The sequence below is a fragment of the Mycteria americana genome, chromosome 1 (assembly GCF_035582795.1).
Source record: "Mycteria americana isolate JAX WOST 10 ecotype Jacksonville Zoo and Gardens chromosome 1, USCA_MyAme_1.0, whole genome shotgun sequence".
NCBI lineage: Eukaryota > Metazoa > Chordata > Aves > Ciconiiformes > Ciconiidae > Mycteria > Mycteria americana.
In genome coordinates this window covers 86,523,274-86,541,309 of record NC_134365.1, presented here as the reverse complement: position 1 = coordinate 86,541,309, position 18,036 = coordinate 86,523,274, and the positions used below count along the sequence as shown (strand labels likewise).

General features: G+C 40.9%; 1 protein-coding gene across 16 annotated transcripts in view; it reads left to right on the top strand.

Annotated features, from left to right (window-relative positions):
- Window positions 1-15,492, top strand: part of KEL (Kell metallo-endopeptidase (Kell blood group)) — a 37,905-nt gene extending 22,413 nt beyond the window's left edge. For 2 of the 16 annotated variants that reach the window (XR_012776866.1, XR_012776867.1), the window contains exons 18-20: window positions 584-785; window positions 10,695-10,747; window positions 10,838-15,483. Coding sequence is in view for 5 of the 16 variants with exons in the window: in XM_075509945.1 (XP_075366060.1) it covers window positions 584-760 (177 nt within the window). In the remaining 11 variants the exon portion in view is untranslated. The other 14 variants (XR_012776852.1, XR_012776855.1, XR_012776856.1 and 11 more) reach the window with 14 other exon arrangements.
- Window positions 15,493-18,036: the final 2,544 nt, after the last annotated feature.

The following is an 18,036-nucleotide window of genomic DNA, read 5'->3' as shown; positions in this document are numbered from 1 at the left end:
GAAATCACAGATTATTGGGTCTTGGCAGCAAGGTTTGCATTTCAGAGGCTATCTGGCAGCTACTGGATCATTTGGCAATGAATAAAGACTGAAATCACAAGAGTGAAGACTTGGATTGCCAGTTTAACACCAGTAAAGTCACATAACCTTCCCCACAATCTCTCAAGTAGTAATGGGATGTTGTGTAAGTGCTCTCCTTTCTTGATAAGCACTCATTGCTTCTGCTTAAGAAGCTGAATCTAGACACTGAGACTACATCTATACCATTATTTTAGATGGAGTCCAAGATTGCATGAGCCTAAACTCCAAGGTGGTCTAAATTCCCTGTGTTCTGGACTATGCGGTATAGAAAAAGAGCAGATGGCTTGCCAGATAGGGAAATTGGGACAGAGAAGTTCAGGGAAAGGGAAAACAGTCAGAAATTGTGGTGGTAAAGATCTGAACATTGTTGGCACCCATGTGAGTGTGTTTTCTTGTTTACTCCAGCAGCCTCAGTCACATGTGCAGAGGCATGAGGAGCCTTAAGTCTTGTTCACATGAGGACTTTCAGCCAAACTGACTTTTCTGTTTTGCTTCCTTTCAGGCAATGTGTGGACACCAGGATCCTGAGAAACTAGAGTCTTCCCTGAACACAGATCCGCACAGTCCCTTGCCACTTCGTGTCTGTGGGCCTGTCAGCAACAGCCAGGATTTTGCCAAGCACTTCCACTGTTCCAGTGGAACCCCAATGAACCCAGACAACAAATGCCACATCTGGTAATCTGCATGGAAAAGGAGGAAGAGAGGTATGACCTCAGGGAGAGGAAGGCCTGACCCATGAAAGTATGACCATCTTCTCAGGGCCCCTAGGGTGACATGGTGCTCTTATTCACTCCTCTACCTTCCTTTTCTTGTTATCCTTTCCTCAGCAGTTGATGGTAGCAAAATTCTTAAACTGATCTCATAAGGGAAGAGGGTCTCCGCCTCCTGCTCTCAGCACTCTGTCCCAGATGCAACAACTCTGGAGTTTAGCAAGTGCCAAGGTAGCAAGATGACTAGCCAGTCTCTAGTAGGCAACAACTTCTGAGGAGCTGTAAACAGAAGGACCGTTACATTATCAGTTCCTCTGTTCAGTGCATTTTGCTGTCTACTCCAGCAGCCTCACAGTCATGTTGAATGGACAGGGCAATAAGCTGAAGCTCTAAGACTTGTTCATATAAGATTGGCTCTTAGGGAAATCCTATGGATTACTATGCAAACCACACGTCAGTTACCAGAGAGGGAAGAATCCTCTTCTCTTATTCTGCCAATAAATGGAGATAGGTAGTAGGAAAGACTCAGTGGCTCCAGCTTCTAGGCTGAAAGATAAATCACTTAATAATGAAGGTTACTGAAGGCCTTCCCTGTTCTGTTTTTGTTTCATCAGCAAAACTCCTATGAGAGAAAAGAGGAAAGAGGAAAGCATCCCCATTAGAGGGAGGGGGATTGGGAGCTGAGAACAGATTCTCTTTCTTCTTTCTTTCTTTTTCAACAAGATTCTCTTTTTTAAGTTTCTATTTAGCGTTGAGGATATGGTTGAGGGTGGAGTATGGGAGAGTCACAAGGGTTTCTAGAAGTCTCTGAAGACTGAACAACTAGAATTCCAAGAAATTTTCTGGATCCTGAACCTGGTTCTCTCATGCCTAAAAGTTCTCTCATCTGTACATTTGTAAATATTTACCATCCAAACAGAGGAGTAGAGCTGCTGTTAGATTTTTACTTTCTACTTGAAATAGAATTTTAGGTATTAATTTACTTTAGAGGGAAAAGAGTAAGAAGTGATATAATTTAGGGTAGCAGGAGAAGTGCTTAAAGCATATTCTCAAGAGCAACATAATAATTACATTAATTTCAGGTTCTGATAATTAGAAAATTTATAGCAATGTTCTAAAATTTACCAAAGTTAATAAGTATAAAAAATACTCCTACCTTTTGCATTCTTTTCAAACTGTTCTTAATTATGGGAGCATTTTTATTTTACTTATTATATTGGCTGCCTGGGAATTGTTTGTGTAATAGGTAATGGCAAGTGGAAACATCCCTTATCAATGTAAGCATTATAAAAATTTTGAAAATCCTAATAACTGTGTTAATCCTTTCCAAGTACTGACCAATGCAGCAAAATGTTTTCCAAGAACAGACTGTTCAGAGATTTTGTTTTCATTAATTAACTAAAATATTAATAAAGTGTTTGCTTCAGAGGAAAAAAAATTACTTTGATTGCAAACTCTTTATGACCAGGCTTGTTTCTTTGTTCTGTATTTGTACTGTTCCTAGCACAACTGGAGTTCTTAGCTGAACTTCACAAGTAATAAATAATAATACCTCAAAATAATTTGATTTACCCATCATAAAAAATAACAAAATTGGGCTTGTGCTTATCTTTACCATTTAAACAGTGTATACTCTTCCTCCACTAGTTTAATCAATTTTATCCTAGCACCATGTCTAAACTGTCTTTCTTTTAGATACTAATAGCAATTAACATTGTACCAGACCTTGTGTATAATATAGAAATTATTTCAGTGTACTGAGACTACTTGGTTTCTTTGCTTATAATGTATAGAAAAAGCAAAAGTTTTGACAGTCTGTATTTTGAGGGGTCTTTAACTTTTCTTGTATCTATCTTGTTAAGTGTATGGGGGGGGACAGTTCCCTGGAATATGCAATTTTTTCTTGTTCTTACAATGTATGATGAATTTATGAATATTCGGTTTAAAAGACAGGGTCACCCTTGAAGTTGGTGTGTGGAATCAATTCTTGTTTATTACTAATGATGATGTTTTTACACAAAGAGCATATGGGAAATGCAAGAAAGGAGGTCTGGCTTAGAAAAAAATTGCATGAGTCTTGGACTGAGAATTTATTGAGGGTATATTTACTGAGAATTATTTACTGAGAATTATTTACTGAGAATTATTTACTAATTATTTACTGAGAATTGAGGGTAGGCAGGCTCTGCAGAGGGACCTGGACAGGCTGGATCGATGGGCTGGGGTGAATTGTATGAGGTTTAACAAGGCCAAGTGCAAGGTCCTGCACTTGGGCCACAGCAACCCCATGCAACGCTACAGGCTTGGGGAAGAGTGGCTGGAAAGCTGCCTGGCAGAGAAGGACCTGGGGGTGTTGGTTGACAGCCGCCTGAATATGAGCCAGCAGTGTGCCCAGGCGGCCAAGAAGGCCAATGGCATCCTGGCCTGTATCAAAAATAGCGTGGCCAGCAGGACTAGGGAAGTGATTGTGCCCCTGTACTCGGCACTGGTGAGGCCGCACCTCGAATACTGTGTTCAGTTTTGGGCCCCCCACTACAAGAGGGATATTGAGGTACTGGAGCGCGTACAGAGAAGGGCAACGAAGCTGGTGAAGGGTCTGGAGCAGAAGTCTTATGAGGAGCGGCTGAGGGAGCTGGGACTGTTTAGCCTGGAGAAAAGGAGGCTGAGGGGAGACCTCATCGCTCTCTACAACTACCTGAAAGGAGGTTGTAGAGAGGTGGGGGTCGGTCTCTTCTCCCAGGTAACAAGTGATAGGACAAGAGGAAATGGCCTCAAGTTGCGCCAGGGGAGGTTTAGACTGGATATTAGGAAATTTTTCTTCACCGAGAGGGTTATCAAGCATTGGAACAGACTGCCCAGGGAAGTGGTTGAGTCGCCATCCCTGGAGGTATTTAAAGGACGTTTGGATGAGGTACTTAGAGACATGGTGTAGTGATGGTTTTTGGCAGTGTTAGGTTTATGGTTGGACTCGATGATCTTAAAGGTCTTTTCCAACCTATATGATTCTGTGATTCTGTGATTCTGTGATTCTGTAATTTATTGTGTTTCCCAAGGAGAGAAGGAAACACTTTCAATATGTGCACAAGGTCCCTGCCCTTGTCCTCAGTGCTGCAAGTTTCCTGGGATGTGGTTGGTGAAGAGAAGGCATGCTGCCTAGTACATGATAATGAAACACAGGTAGATGTTCAACTGTTATCATCTATGACCGTAGAAATTATTTCATGCTTTATGTCACACATAAAAAAAGAGAACAATGCTGCCAGTGCTCAGGGAAAGAGCCAGATCCAACGGCAGATCCTTCACCGCTGAATTCCTCAGTCTCTGTGAGTCCTCGCGCTGCACCATGTTGATCACCTCCATTCCTTCCCCTGTTGACGAGGCCACAAATGTTTCCTCCATTTGCTCCCAGCCTGTAACCGGGGGTGGGTGGGGACAAAATAAACTTTCTTCGTGTTCTCTTCTTTCATACCTGGATCCTTTTCACCTCTGCTTCCCTCCCTCTTTTCTCTCCCTGCTTTCTAAACTTTCAACTCCATTTCACCCTTACTGTGTGTCCATTTTCTCCTTCATACTAAGCAGCTTTTCATTCATATCCCTTCCCACTTTCTGCTTCCCTTGTTCTTTTCTTGTGTTTATTCTTCCTTATTCAGTATATATTCCTCTATGCTCATCCTCCCCACAGCATCCTCATCATTCCCAAATGTGGTTTCTTGATGTGTATGGATGTGAGTGTGCAAACCTGGCCCAAACTTCTCTCCCTTTGCCCTGCTAAGTGGAACCTGGACTCCTGTGGCTTGACACTTGGAGGATTTTTGTCTTTTCCCTTCTTTTTTCAACACAATCTTTCCCATCCTCTTGTTACAGGTGTGCCTTTCTTCCATTGATTTTCTCTTCCCTCGTTTTCTCACTCATGCATTTGGCCAATTTCCCCACTCGTTTCTCAACACACTTCTTCCCTGACTGTTGCCTATCTTGCTTTCTCTCTTCCCATGCTGGCCTTACTTCTCAGACTTGTTCTCCCTGAATTGCTGCACTTTGGTCGTTTCCTGAGTATGCTAGGTGCTGTGACAATGTCTCATTTTTCTTCCTCAATTTCATTGCTGCATGACAGACAGGAGAAAAGTGTCCAGTAGAGCAAAGAGACAGAAGGAGGGAAGAGGAAAGAGAAGCATGTCTCAGACACTCCCCAGGTAACAGTACTTGAATGGCCAGCATGTCACAAGCTCTATTTTTTTTTTTCTAAAGAGGAACCTATTGTCAGGTTGAGAGGAACTGGTCACTTCAGAAAAGGTGCCAGATCTTAAAGTGAGCCACAGCTCCTAAGATAGCAGATCAGGGTCAGAAGCCATTGCCTTTTCCAGTACATAGCCAGTCAGTTTTTTTCAGGAATTAGGGGCAGTGATTACTGATTCGCCACAGGGCAATTTAAGTTGTTTTAAATATCTCTCTCTCAAGCAGTAGTCTGATTTTTAGAGGTAGTTGTGTGTTAGGAACACTTGCTTCTTATTGCAGGTAGGATCTCCTAAGAATTTATCTTCTCCTTAGAAAGTTTTAACTCTTGCCTCTAAGATTCTTACAGGACTTCCGGCTTCCTGGTTCCACCATGCTCTGAGGAAGCTTGGCTTGGAACAAAGTGCCTGCTTCCTTATGGCTCTATTTTGAGAAACCACTGGTTTCTAGACAAAGAACTTTACTATTAGACTACATCCCATTGAGTAATAGTAGGAGAGGTGGCATGAGAAAGACTGCAGCCACAGTGGCAAATATGACTCTCTCCCAAAATGAATATCAGAACACCACACAGTGCAATGAAATATTCATATAAGCTCATTGCTTATATGAATAAGAGAGTTCTTGCCTGAAAAAGGCCTTTTGAAATCTTTTATTTCAGAAATCACTTTCTCCTCACTCTCCTTCCTTTGTGTCTTCTTCTTTTTCTCCTTTCCTGCACATTTCCCTTGTAAGAGTCATCCCAGATTCATTCTTTTATCTTTTCAGGGCCATGACTGCAGTAATAGGCCTTAATGGCCCTTATCAGCCTCGCCTGGAACCTTCACCCCCATCCTCTGCCCATGGGTCCAGGAGCTTCATTTAAGCTCAGGCCTCGGTCTCCAGCCTCTATTCATGGTCTGTTGCAAGTATACCTATCGTCAGCTCCAGCTCCATCACAGCTGTGCCTGGCCACGGACGCTGTTATTCCGGATCTTGACCTACAAATTGACTTCCTGGTTTGACCTTGAATATGGCTTATCATTATGGACTTGTCATGGGACTGTGTCTGACCCTGGTTTCTTTCATTGCATCTGATCCTGACCCTGGCTTGCTGACTTTTATTCCTGGCTTAACTGTAAGCCTGCCTCATGATTATGGACTTATCCAATGATCTGTATTCTTGACATAATAACTACCTATCCCTACCTATAACTACCTAACTACCATCCCCAGGCCTGCCTTGCTTGTCTTGCTCAGGGGCTGTGGGGACTGGGCCCTGGCTGGTGAGGCCCCTGCCCTGCCATCCTTGCTGAGCAGACGCTTGTCTGCTGGCTCCCTGTCCCTTAGGAAACAGCTGGACCTCGCTGTTCCCAGAAAGTTAGCCTGGGCTTTCTTGAGCACTGAGGTGAACACCACAGAACTGGGGCACCACTGAGCAGAACCTATGATCCCTTCTGAGGGACCAGCCTGGCCCTGGGTGCTGCTCCCAGGATTCTGGGTGAAGCTCCCTGCCCTCCTGGCTTCCCAGCCTCTGGTGCTTCCCAGGGGTGGCCTGGGCCCTTCTTTTCAAGCCTATTGAGCCTCCAAAGCTCCTCATGGGCAACCTGATTCACACCCTGCCCCCTCCCCTTTCCCAGGGTTTAAGCCCCCCCTACGCCATGCCCATTTCACAGTTTCTCATCCCTTTCCTGGCTCTTTACCCTTGGAAACTGCCCTATGGCATCCCATAGCAATTAAATCACTCTACAGCACGCCCATTCTGATCTCTGTAGGGTGTGAGGGGGACCTGCTGAGAGGGGAGGCTGCAGTCAGGGACATGAGTGAACTAAGAGGCTTTAATGGCCCTTACCAGCCTGAACTTGTGCCTCCTCCCACATCCTCTGCCCTGTTTAGGCGTAGGGCTCGGCAGTCCCTGGCCTGTATCTGACTCTGGTTACCATCACTGCGTCTGATCCTGACATTGACTGGCATTCCTCCTTGAACCAGACCTGTCTCATCATCATGGACTTCCCGGGTGACCTCCTGTCTGACCCTGACTACCATCCCCAGGCCTGTGCTGCTTGTCCTGCTCCGGGCTGTGTGGACTGGGCCCTGGCAGGTGAGGCCCCTGCCCTGCTGGCCTTGTTATCACACTCAGTTGCTGGCTCCCTATTCCTTAGGGACGATCTGACCCCACTGCCCCTTGACACAAATCTTTCCATTCCTCTTCTGCTTTTGTCTTTGCAAAACCAAGCTTCTGTGTCGATACCTGATCTCATTCTGCCTTTATTTGCTCTCCAAGCCTCCTCTTTCTCATCCCATCCTCTCACCTCAACCCATCCTCTCACCTGCTGATGGACTGTTTCCCTCTTGCTGTCCATTCTTGGCTGTGTGTATCATGGTCTGGCTTTTCAGTGGTATGAAGGCATCAGAGAAGACTAGGCAGTAAGTGGCTGGGAACATAGCCACCAGATAGATGGTAAATCCCAGGGAAACTATCAGGGTTGGATTACCCCCCATCCAATTCTCCTGTCCAGCACAAGACACTTTTGCTCCTCACCCTTTTCAGCTAATGGAGTCAGGATTTCCATAGCACCACAGTCTTACTCAGGGCACATTGTGACATCACTGGGCTCTTCAGACATACAGAGGTGTCATATGGTGGTAGGCAGAAACACTGTGGACTTTGTGTCATAGGTAGCTAAAAACACCCTAAAGCATGAAAAGAGTGTGAAAGCTTTTAGGAATCAATAAGAGCATGTCTCTGCCCAAAGTTAAAAAGAAATAGAATGAAAGGGTTAGGATCATAACAATAGGACATCATCTGATGTGAAAAATCGCACTTAATCCTGAACGTTTCTGTAGCTCCTCCTTACAAGTAGTGCTCACAAGTAACTGACTGAAACTGGACAAAAAATGTTTTATAAGACTGGTGCAAGTGGAGGGGAAAGGAAAATGTAATGACTTTCCCAGTTTAGTGGTTAAACAGTTATTAGTATTTTATGCTGTTTGGCTCACACAGCCTCTGTGAATAGAAATAAATTTTAAAAAAACAACAGTAGAATCACAAGCATGTGTTTTTAAATGTCCTCTAGATGGTGATCTAACAACATCAATGCAGAAACAGCTCATCTTACAAAGCACCTATTCTACAGGGGGAAAAAAACTCATGTGTTATTAACCCTTGCCATTCACTTTGCCAGACCAAATTGTCCAGACTACATTTTAGGACTCTGATGATGACTTTCCACCATGTAGCCTGGGAGACAATTTTCTAATTATTTTCAAACTCACATTTAACCCCAACTATCATTTGCTGTATGAAATATCTTCCACGCTTTCTGAATTTACATACAGTTTTATGTTACCATAGGCTTTCACTTTTCATTTGGTTTTTTTTTTTCCTTTCCTTTTCTTTTCTACTATTAGTAATGGCCTTTTTATTCAAGATATTAATGTTTTTTTCCAAGATGCCCAAAAACCTGTCTGGAATTTAGGCAGGTCAGGAATTTAGCTTGTCAAATCAAGATAATAATTATCCCAGGCCTATGAAAGTCACTACAGAAGTAAGCACATGCAAGGATATATACACTCTGATTTATAGACAGTGAGATTTCTACACCGGGTGGTGGTCTTGGGTCATCTTCAGCTTGCTGTCCAAAACTTTAAAGGATTTTTTTCCAGCTAGTCTTCAAAAGATTTTACACTCAGCCCAGATTAGAACCAACTTCAGGAACCAATTAGAACCAATTAAAACCAATTAGAACCAATTAGAACCAATTAGGTGATTAGAACCAACTTCAGGAATTTAGAAGATCAATTTTTCAGAAATATTCATTAAGTTGAATGGTGGAATATTACATGGCTGTATAAATTTCTTATATACTGTCTCCTGCTGAATGGTGTGTAATAAGGAGTGAGATCAATATGCCAGGTATCAGTAGCTATATACTCTAACACAGGAGAAGGACAGAAGCTTCAACAGATCTGAAGACAGAGCGCATCAGACAGAGTAAGAGTGAGTGGGACTGGAACGTGGAATTTTCAGTCCTGCAGCGTGACTAGTAAAGCAACTTCAAGGGGCATGTTCCCTACAGAGATCTCTGGATCTAAAGGAATCTGTACCCAATTCAGTGTAAGATTGTATATCAAAGGTGTTCTGCATTCCTCACAGGGAATGTGGAATACTTTCAAGTCCTCACCTGCACCTCTGAAATTCTTTATTTAACCAAAGTGGGTAAGTAAATAGATGCCAGATGTGGAAACTCATACTACTACTGAGGTCATGGTGACATATTTATTCTGGCATAAGTCTAAGCTCCTGCCTCATGGGGATCCTGCCACAGGACGCTTGGTCCTACATCTTTTCCTGTGCTGACACTAGTGTTGGTGTGGCTCAGTTACAGAGGCATATTAGGTGACAAAACCATTCTAAATACAGGTTTTATTAGGTTACTTTTCTAATGGCTGAATTTTGGATCCAGTTAACTGTGCAGTCACACAAATGCTAGTCTGCGGCTAAGCAGCAGAAACATTGAGTGCCGGACACTACAAATTCAATAGAAGCCGTGGCCTTAAAAAGAGACAGAGTAACTACGCAATCCTTCCTTGAGTTTAGAGAGTTCTGACTGTTCTTATTCTCATTTGTGGTTATATATGTTCACCAGTAAAGAATATGTGTAATGAAAATAGGAAAGGGATGTACTAAGATGAAATGTGAAATGAGAAAGATTTAAGATAATAGCAGTGCTCCCTAAACACAGCTCCATGGCTGAAGAGTTCATAAAATCAAAATGCAAAATTCTTTTTTAAAAAAAGAAGACAAGATGGAGAACAGAACCAGACTGTCTAGCAAATGGGTTTTTACTCCGTGTGGCTGACAGCAGTTGGGTATTCAGCTGTCCATCTCAGACCTTGTATGTGTATTTCTCTGGATGTTCCCTGTTACAGTGTTTTGTATGTGTGGGTGCAAGTATGTGTGAAAATTTCAATTTGTATGCATTCAGCACAAGAAAGACAGAGAAAAAAAAGATTGAAAGAATTGAAGTAATATTGACTTTTTTTCCCACTTCATCTCTATTCCCAGAATTAAATCACACTTTGTCAGGACTGCCACCCCATGTGGAGGCAAAGATTGCTCTACATTATAAAAATCTATCTTCAATAGATTAATTAAACTGATTTGTTTAAAAAGTTGTTGGATATTGTGCCTAAGTTGGACATATTTTGAACTGAGTCTTTTTGTGCTTGGTCTCCCCTGGCCTGCACACTAGTAGGTTAACATCACTTCCTGCTTCTGAAGAGGACTGACTTTCATTCAAAAATTTCACTCCACATGGCTTTGTCCTTTTCTGGAATCCTCATGCACATTTCTGCTTGTTGTCACACTGACTGCACTGGACAACAGATTCCTGCCTAAGGCTGTACTTTTCTAACCAGATCAAGAGATACAGGTGCATTTCTGTAGCCAATGGAGTGGATTCTTAGTGTAGTCCAAAGGATTGCCCTTGGGCTCCTCTGAAGTAGAGGCTCCAAGGTAGAAAAGAACAGTGGATATGGATTTCTCTGTCCATACAGTGGATCCAGAGTGGTGGGGAATGAGCAGCCTATGAGAGAGATGAATAATTTGAAACAATGGGATAAACCAGAGTCATAGCAAAAATTTCTCTTTCTAGGGATTTTGACTCAATATTTCATGTTTTCCTCCCTTAGCTAATTCTGCAACATGACCCAGTGTGAGGTGCAAAGACAATCAAAATATCCAAGTCAGTACAGCACATTGGCCACTGCTCTCAGATTGGGCTGGGGGAGGGGGATAAGACAAACTAGTTAATGTATGCTTTCTCCCTCCTCAGGTTGAAAGAGCTGGTGCATGAAATCTAGTAAAGCAGCTCTCCGGTCCAGTGAAGCACAGGACAATTGGCAGCACCAGGAAGGTTATCACTGTCTGCATCAGATGACTCTCCTATGTGAGGTCAAAACCCCACTGCGTTTGTAATGAGGAGGTGGAGGAGGCTGTAAAGTCATTCCCAAAATGGAGCAGTGAGGGCCTTGAGGCAAAAAGGAGCCAATGGAGGGAAGAAAGGAAATGGACTGAAAGATCATAATCAGTGAATTTCTGCATCCTACCCCAAGGCTGTATTCCTCGGAGAACAGGATAGTGCCAGGCAACTAAAGGCACACCCACTGGCTGATTTTGATGCCATGATCAGAAAACTGATAGAGATGGAAAACCTGGGGATACTCCAGTCTGTAATGGGGGAGTCCAGAACATGACTGAGAGCAGATCCCCTTGGGAGTGCCCAGAACTACAAAAGCCAGGGCATATGGTAAAAGCGAATGGCACAAGCAGAACTGTGTGAAGATCCCAGAACAGAAATGAGGGGAGAGATGCAGGGCAGGACAGAGGGAATTGGCAGAGGTTTTTTGGGACCATAGTGGGAATGACTGGGCAGCTGCAAAAAAGGAATGATGGATGTTGGAAGTTCTGGGTTTGAGATGAATGAACTGCTGCAGATCAGACCACAAACGTAGTGAGTAGAGGTGTGTGGTGAAGTGACTGCAGACAGTTCTATATTATGGCTACTGATCTGGTGTTGCAGGGAGTCAAAAAGTGCACTGCAAATTCTGAGAAACTAGTTCCCCTCTGGCAGACAGTTCTTTTCATTTTTCTGTCATGCTTATTATCAGAATGGTAAGTAGTCTGCTGGCATCTGTTTTTCATGGCTGTCACATGCATTACACAGCAAGGCACTCTCCCTCTTTGCTTTCTCATGCAGAATTCACAGCTTCTAAGGTCATCAGTACATAGAAAACTTAGAAAGAGGGGTGAAAAAGAGCAGAAACCTGTCCAGGGTTTCAAAATGTGGCTGTTTTTCACCACTACTATTGGATCCTGAAAATGAAAATATCTTGGTTCTTTTAACAGCAGATACCAGCAGTCAGGTGATATCATCTCATGCAAGAGATGAAGATAATGTCCTTATCCCAGAGGTTTCATCTATCTCACCATGACACAGTAACAAGAAATTAAAAGCTCCTGAGCTGGGAATGATGGTGACAATGGCTGATGATTATTTAAAAAAACAGTGCGAACTGGATTTCCACTGGAGCATGGGCTGTATTGCCACTTTCTCTTCTCATTCACTGCTTGTGCCATTTCTGTTTTCATCTGCTCTTGTCTTGATTGCTGTTAATTATTTAAAATAATAGCATTATTATTAATGCTATTATTAAGCATACGCAAGTTATGCATACGCAAGTTACATAGTGTGAATTTTGGAAAAGGAAATAAGACTGTCTACACAGCTTCAGACTTGGGTCTGCCTCTTATAGTGGTAACAACTTGGGAAGTTATATAGCATTTATAATATGTGCTGAAGAAAAGTAGTTTGGAGGTTATGGAAGATGCTAAGTCAAAAGTGACTTGGGGACTTAGAAATATGTTCAAAAGATATTCAGATAATTGGACGTAGGACTTTACATGCTTAAGGCAGATGGTGGGCTGTAGGGCCCTAAGCCATCTCACTGAAATTTAGATGCTTATTTAGTTGTTCAAATGTGTATTAAACCTAGTCTTCTTTAACAGCAAGAGAGTCACCTCCAGGAGGCAATCCTTCCCAACCAGCTCAAACAGCTGTAGTAGGATAGGATAAATTACTTTATACACTAATTCAGACTTAACTAATTTTTAAATATCTAGATTTAAGTGAGATAAGCACCCCTGCTTGTAATTTTGAAGGAAGTGAATTCAGATAAAACAGTAAGTTCACAGCTGGGAGCTCCTAAATCAGACTAGTCCACTGCCAGGCCCCTTCTTTTAAATGCATGAAGAACCTGATGCCTTCAGCAGCAGCGGAGGAGTCAGCGTAGCGTAGGGAGAAGAAGCTTTAACTGTTGAAGCACCGTTCTGTCTGGCCTGTCAAGCCTGACATCATTTATCCAAATATCTTTATGGCAATCATTAACCACCTCCCTATGCATTCAATAAATGTTGGAATCTCCTTTACAATGGTCTTCTTATGTTTGTTTTAAAACAATCTTATGGTTTTTTTCTATTTTACTTCAAGCTACCCTGGCCAAATTTAGACACAAGATAAAACATAAATGACTTCAAAAGAGTTTCAGCTTCTAATTAGTTCAGAAAGTCACAGTTGTTAAACAAATTCTTAAGAAAATTAATAAACCAGCTTTAAGATTATAAGAAACACAATGTGGGAAATTTTGTTTGCCTTCTGGTCTCTGAATATGCTTGCTTAATATTTTCAGGGTTCTTTTTTTAGTAATGAAATCTAGCAAGTCACTTTTTAAAAAGCTGGCAAAATTCAGGCACTCAGTCCAACATGCACTGTAAGCTTCGAAGGTCTTTCTGTAGAAAGCATTGTAGTGCTTGTACAATGCAAGTTATGTTCATTTCCCATGGAATCTGCATATATCCATCCCTCTGTTTTTTCTTCAGATTTTATGATGTAGATATTAATGTTTTTCTTCATTTGTGAAGTGATTTAATGCCTATGTGGGAAAAGATACAATTTCATTATTTTTTAATTAAATTAATAAATATAATTAGTCATTATTGATTAATAAATGAATATATAGCATTATGGCAATAATGCTATATATATAAGGCCTCCAAATGGGTGGAGGCTACATATGCCCAGGGTTCTTACAAATGAGAATGTGAGGCAACTCTCCATGAGCTTATCGAAAGTACAGAGAAGAGGAATGGTATAGCTACCATGGGAATGCAAAAGTCATTAGGTGCATTGTCAGGACCTTGAGTCCCTTTCTCCCCAGGCAAAACATCAGTGACATTGTTCTGACACATCTTCTTTATGAATGGGCAATTATACAAGGTTCTGCCTTAATTTCTCTTGAACCTGTTCCAGAGTTGACCACATGATGTAACTATTCATTAGATAAGGTACACAAATCACTGCTGCAGTCTCCTTCCAGGCTGTAATTTGGTTTGGGGTAAACGAGGGCAGTACAATGATAAGATGGGGATCCAAGATAATTAGGTAGTTTGTAAGAAAGTCTGTGATAGTTCACTGCTGTCAAAGGTGTTACTATGAACTGCCCCTGAAGCTGCACAATCTGTGTCATGCAATATATTTCAGTCACTCTTACTAGCAAGGAAGAATATTTAATATTAAAAGAACTAAATAAATAATCCTGTGTTTAAACAATTAAATATGATTATTAAGAAAATGAGTCTTATTTCATTCTTATTATTCTAATTGTGTTTTCAAAATAGCCATGGAACACTGTATGTTAACCTCAGTGACTTTCACTTCTGAATTTCCCATGGGATAGATATCATTCCAGTTTCTCTCTGTTAAGAGAAGTTTTGCTCTTCCAGTCTCACTGTTTCTTCCTTTGGTATTTATAAGCCTGGGCTTGCAATACTGACTTGCTGTAAAGGAATAGGCAGATGTAAGAGATTGCACTGCCCCTTTAAATGTAACTGTATTTGGATTTTAAAAAGAATTCAGTTCCAAAATAGCAATGGATTCATTTTGAGCCAAGATTTTGCTTGAGTAGTATCTGCATGTGTCCTAGCTAAGTGGGATTATTACAAATAGTCTTCAAGGTGTCTGACGTAGGTAGTTACACAGTACTCTAGGAGTTTGAGAGTGCTTTTTTTTTTTGCTTTCAGTTTGCTGAAACAAAACCAGTCAACCCAAAATTGAATGTTTCAATGTTATTTCTTAGTAAATTATTTGAATTGTGTAAACAGAGTTGTCTGGACAGGGAGGGAGAAGTATTTGTGTCCCACTGTGAAACATTTGGACTGAGAGGACTGTGTCGCAGGACAGACTGGGCAAGTAATGGCTGCAGCTGCAAAGATATGATCTTAGATGCTTTGCATTATCTACATCTTCTGTAATGTGCTTGACCTTCTCTTTATCTATTGGATAAAGCTATTTTAAACCTGGGGCCCTCCCTTTTACAGATATTCCTTCCAAAATGGGAATACATCGATACTGCCAACAAATGACATTTCCTGTTTATAATGCAAGTGAACATGTTCTGAAAGTGTAGTTGTGGCAGAAGTACTCTCTAGTACTATAATACTGTCATGCTTTCTCAGAATTGCAACAGAGGGCAGAAATTGCCAGAATGTACATTCTTCCCATAATACTCTTGATAATGTGGTACCCAATCTGTAATCTGATCTGTATGTTTTGGAATGTGAACCGTGCCCACCACTGCAGCACCTGAGCTCAGCTTCCTATTGAGTTCCTTTGTGTGTGTGTCTTGTAGTCTAGCCCTGGGAAACAAATAGCAGAAGTTGTTTTGAAGATTTTTTTGTTGTTGTTGTTCCTTCTTTCCAAAGATAGCAGATTCACAAGTGCTTTTGTGAAGATGAACCCCAAAGGTGGGGAAGTTCAAATGCCGTTAGTAGCTTATGTGACTGCCTTCTGAGCTTCTTTTCATGTGAAATGACATAGTTAAAAGCTGTATTCTTAGGGTTTTCTCTCCATGACTTCCTAGTCATGGCTTGGAATGCTTGTTGTTTCTACATAACATAATCAATATGCTATTAATATAAAAAATATTTTATATCATTTTATACAAAAGGATAATATTACACAGAGCATAGGCAATATTAAAGAACTGACACAAAAGATAAAAATGGTAGAAATTATATTTGCTTCCTGGTACTGACAAGTATTCTTAAAATTGCAAAATGATCTTTTATTAGCCCTATAGCAAGTTACTCCTGGTTTTTAAAGTTGTTTGTTCATTTGGGTAAGGTTTCAATGTCTATCACTCTCCTAGGGTAGATAGCTGTGGAAAAACTCTGACCATTCAAATTATTTAGTATTAAATTATCTTATAATTTATTATCAGATTATAATTTCTCTATTTATTATTAAAAAAATTATTTCCCACAGGTAATGCAAAAAAGCAACAGTAGCTGAATGACTGCCCCAATTCATAGAGTCATCACCCAGGTATCTTTGTGAAACACTCACTGTATGGCAGCACATGAACTGAAAATGCAGCTAAGAGTTTGTGTTCATCATACCATGGCAAAGAAATCAGTACAGGTAGTTTCAGACATAGCTGCAGTAGCTGAAGGAACTACCAGTTCAGATAAGAAGTTTAGTAATACAATTTAAATTTATATTGTCAGTATTGTTGATTCCAATTTTTTAAAAATAATAAGTAACTATCAGTCCTCAACTTCTCCTAGACAATAATGTACCCTTTTGAAAGGTACTTTTAACTGAAAATGTTATGGAGCTAAAAGTGTCCATGAAATAGTTGCAGACCTGCAGAGCACTCATGGGTCTGCAAATCAGCAGTGTTTTGTGAACTGTGGAAATGAGCTGGCAAAATAATTCCTAAAGGTTTTATAAGCATTAATGTATCAATTACATGTACATGCTTCCCATACTCCAAGTTCTGATTACATTATTTCTGAAAAAGAAACAAGTATCAGAGTTTTGTTACTGGATGGTGGAAATGAAAATGTCTCAAACTGTTGGGAAAAGGAAATTTCCAAACGGGGAAAGATTAAAAACACTACATAGCCTAAAGAAGAAAAGAGCAAGAGGTGACATTACACTTTTCAAAGACTGGAACCAAAACACTAAACTGATGGTCTGGTAATAGAAATAATCAGTTTTCAGATAAAGTTTGTATATGGCATCACATGAAAATAGATTGGGAGTCAATATTTATAGTTGACTTCAGAAGGAACTTAAGAGGTAGAGAAGGCTTTAATACATAACAATTTTTCTTGGCAATCCCACATACAGGAGAAGCCAAATGGAATAAGTGTATTCAGTTAGCATTTCTTTTTCAGTAAACTTGGTGACTCCAAAGGGCAAATTATGGAAAAATGCCGTGGGTGCACAGGGGATGTTCAGGTGGAAAAATACTTTGTGGTCTTTTCCCCAGGGTTTGGATGAAGGTCACCCAGATACAGCGTTCTTATAGCAGTTCTAGAAATGTGACCTCTGATCTTACAAGCTTAAAATCAGAAGATGGGCAAAGACTTGGGCCCTAATGCTGGTTACTCTTCTGTATTAACGGGAAATCATCTACTTAAGAGCTTTAGATGATCTGATTTAGTACTTGTGAAGGTCCCACTCTAAGTGAGAGGTTACACTGGATACCTCAAGAGATCTCTTCCCCAAAAATGTGATGCTACCTTTTTTTTTTTTTGGAGAATGATGGCCTTGAACCTCCAGCAACTTGACTCTGAAATCACGAGGAGCAGATGGGAAGTTGCTTCTTCCTAACTATAAATGCAAAGATCATCCATGTTCCCAGAGTTACCAGATTAAGAAGCAGAATGGTTCATAGGGGACTTGTGTGCAGAGAACGTTAAAGGGTCTTTGTTGAAGCAGGTTTACCCTGCAGTCTGTAGTGGTGAGATACCCGAGCTAGCTCTAAATTAGCTAGCTTGGTTGGTGACAGTAGTATCAGTTTACACTGAATTCTGAGCTGCTGTGGCAGCTTCGTGGCAGGTTCTCATCCAAAATCCTTTAGCTAAAACACAGAGATACCATGGTGGCTACAGTGTGGTTGTACCCTTGGTGTGTATGTATTCCAAATAGGGCAAGGTTAAAATTATTTGGTAGAGGGTACATCTTGGGAAGACAGTTGTTTTCTAGGTGTTATGAAAGGCAAATTATTCTTTTTTTTCCCTGCAAATTGAGATCTTGCAAGTTTATTTTAGCAAAATTCAAATCCTCCAAACCTCACACATTTCAGTTCAGAAAATAATTTAAAAATTAATACTACAAAGTGAATTTTGTCTTGTTTCCTAAGGTCATCCTTTAAAAATTATTTTTCAGCAGAAATAAGAGATGCAGCTTTAGCTCTTTGCTACTTGTAAGTACAATTTGTTGATTTAGTTGTAACAACTCATTACTATATCACAAATTGAAGTGTGTTTGTAAGCGGTATTCAGGTGTCAGCAAGTGCTGAAAATACAAATGGAGCAGGTTCACACAAAAAACCCTGAAGGACAACAGAGTCACATTTATTGGATAGTTGTTCACCTCCAGTATCTGCTTTGGCTAATGAGTGAAGA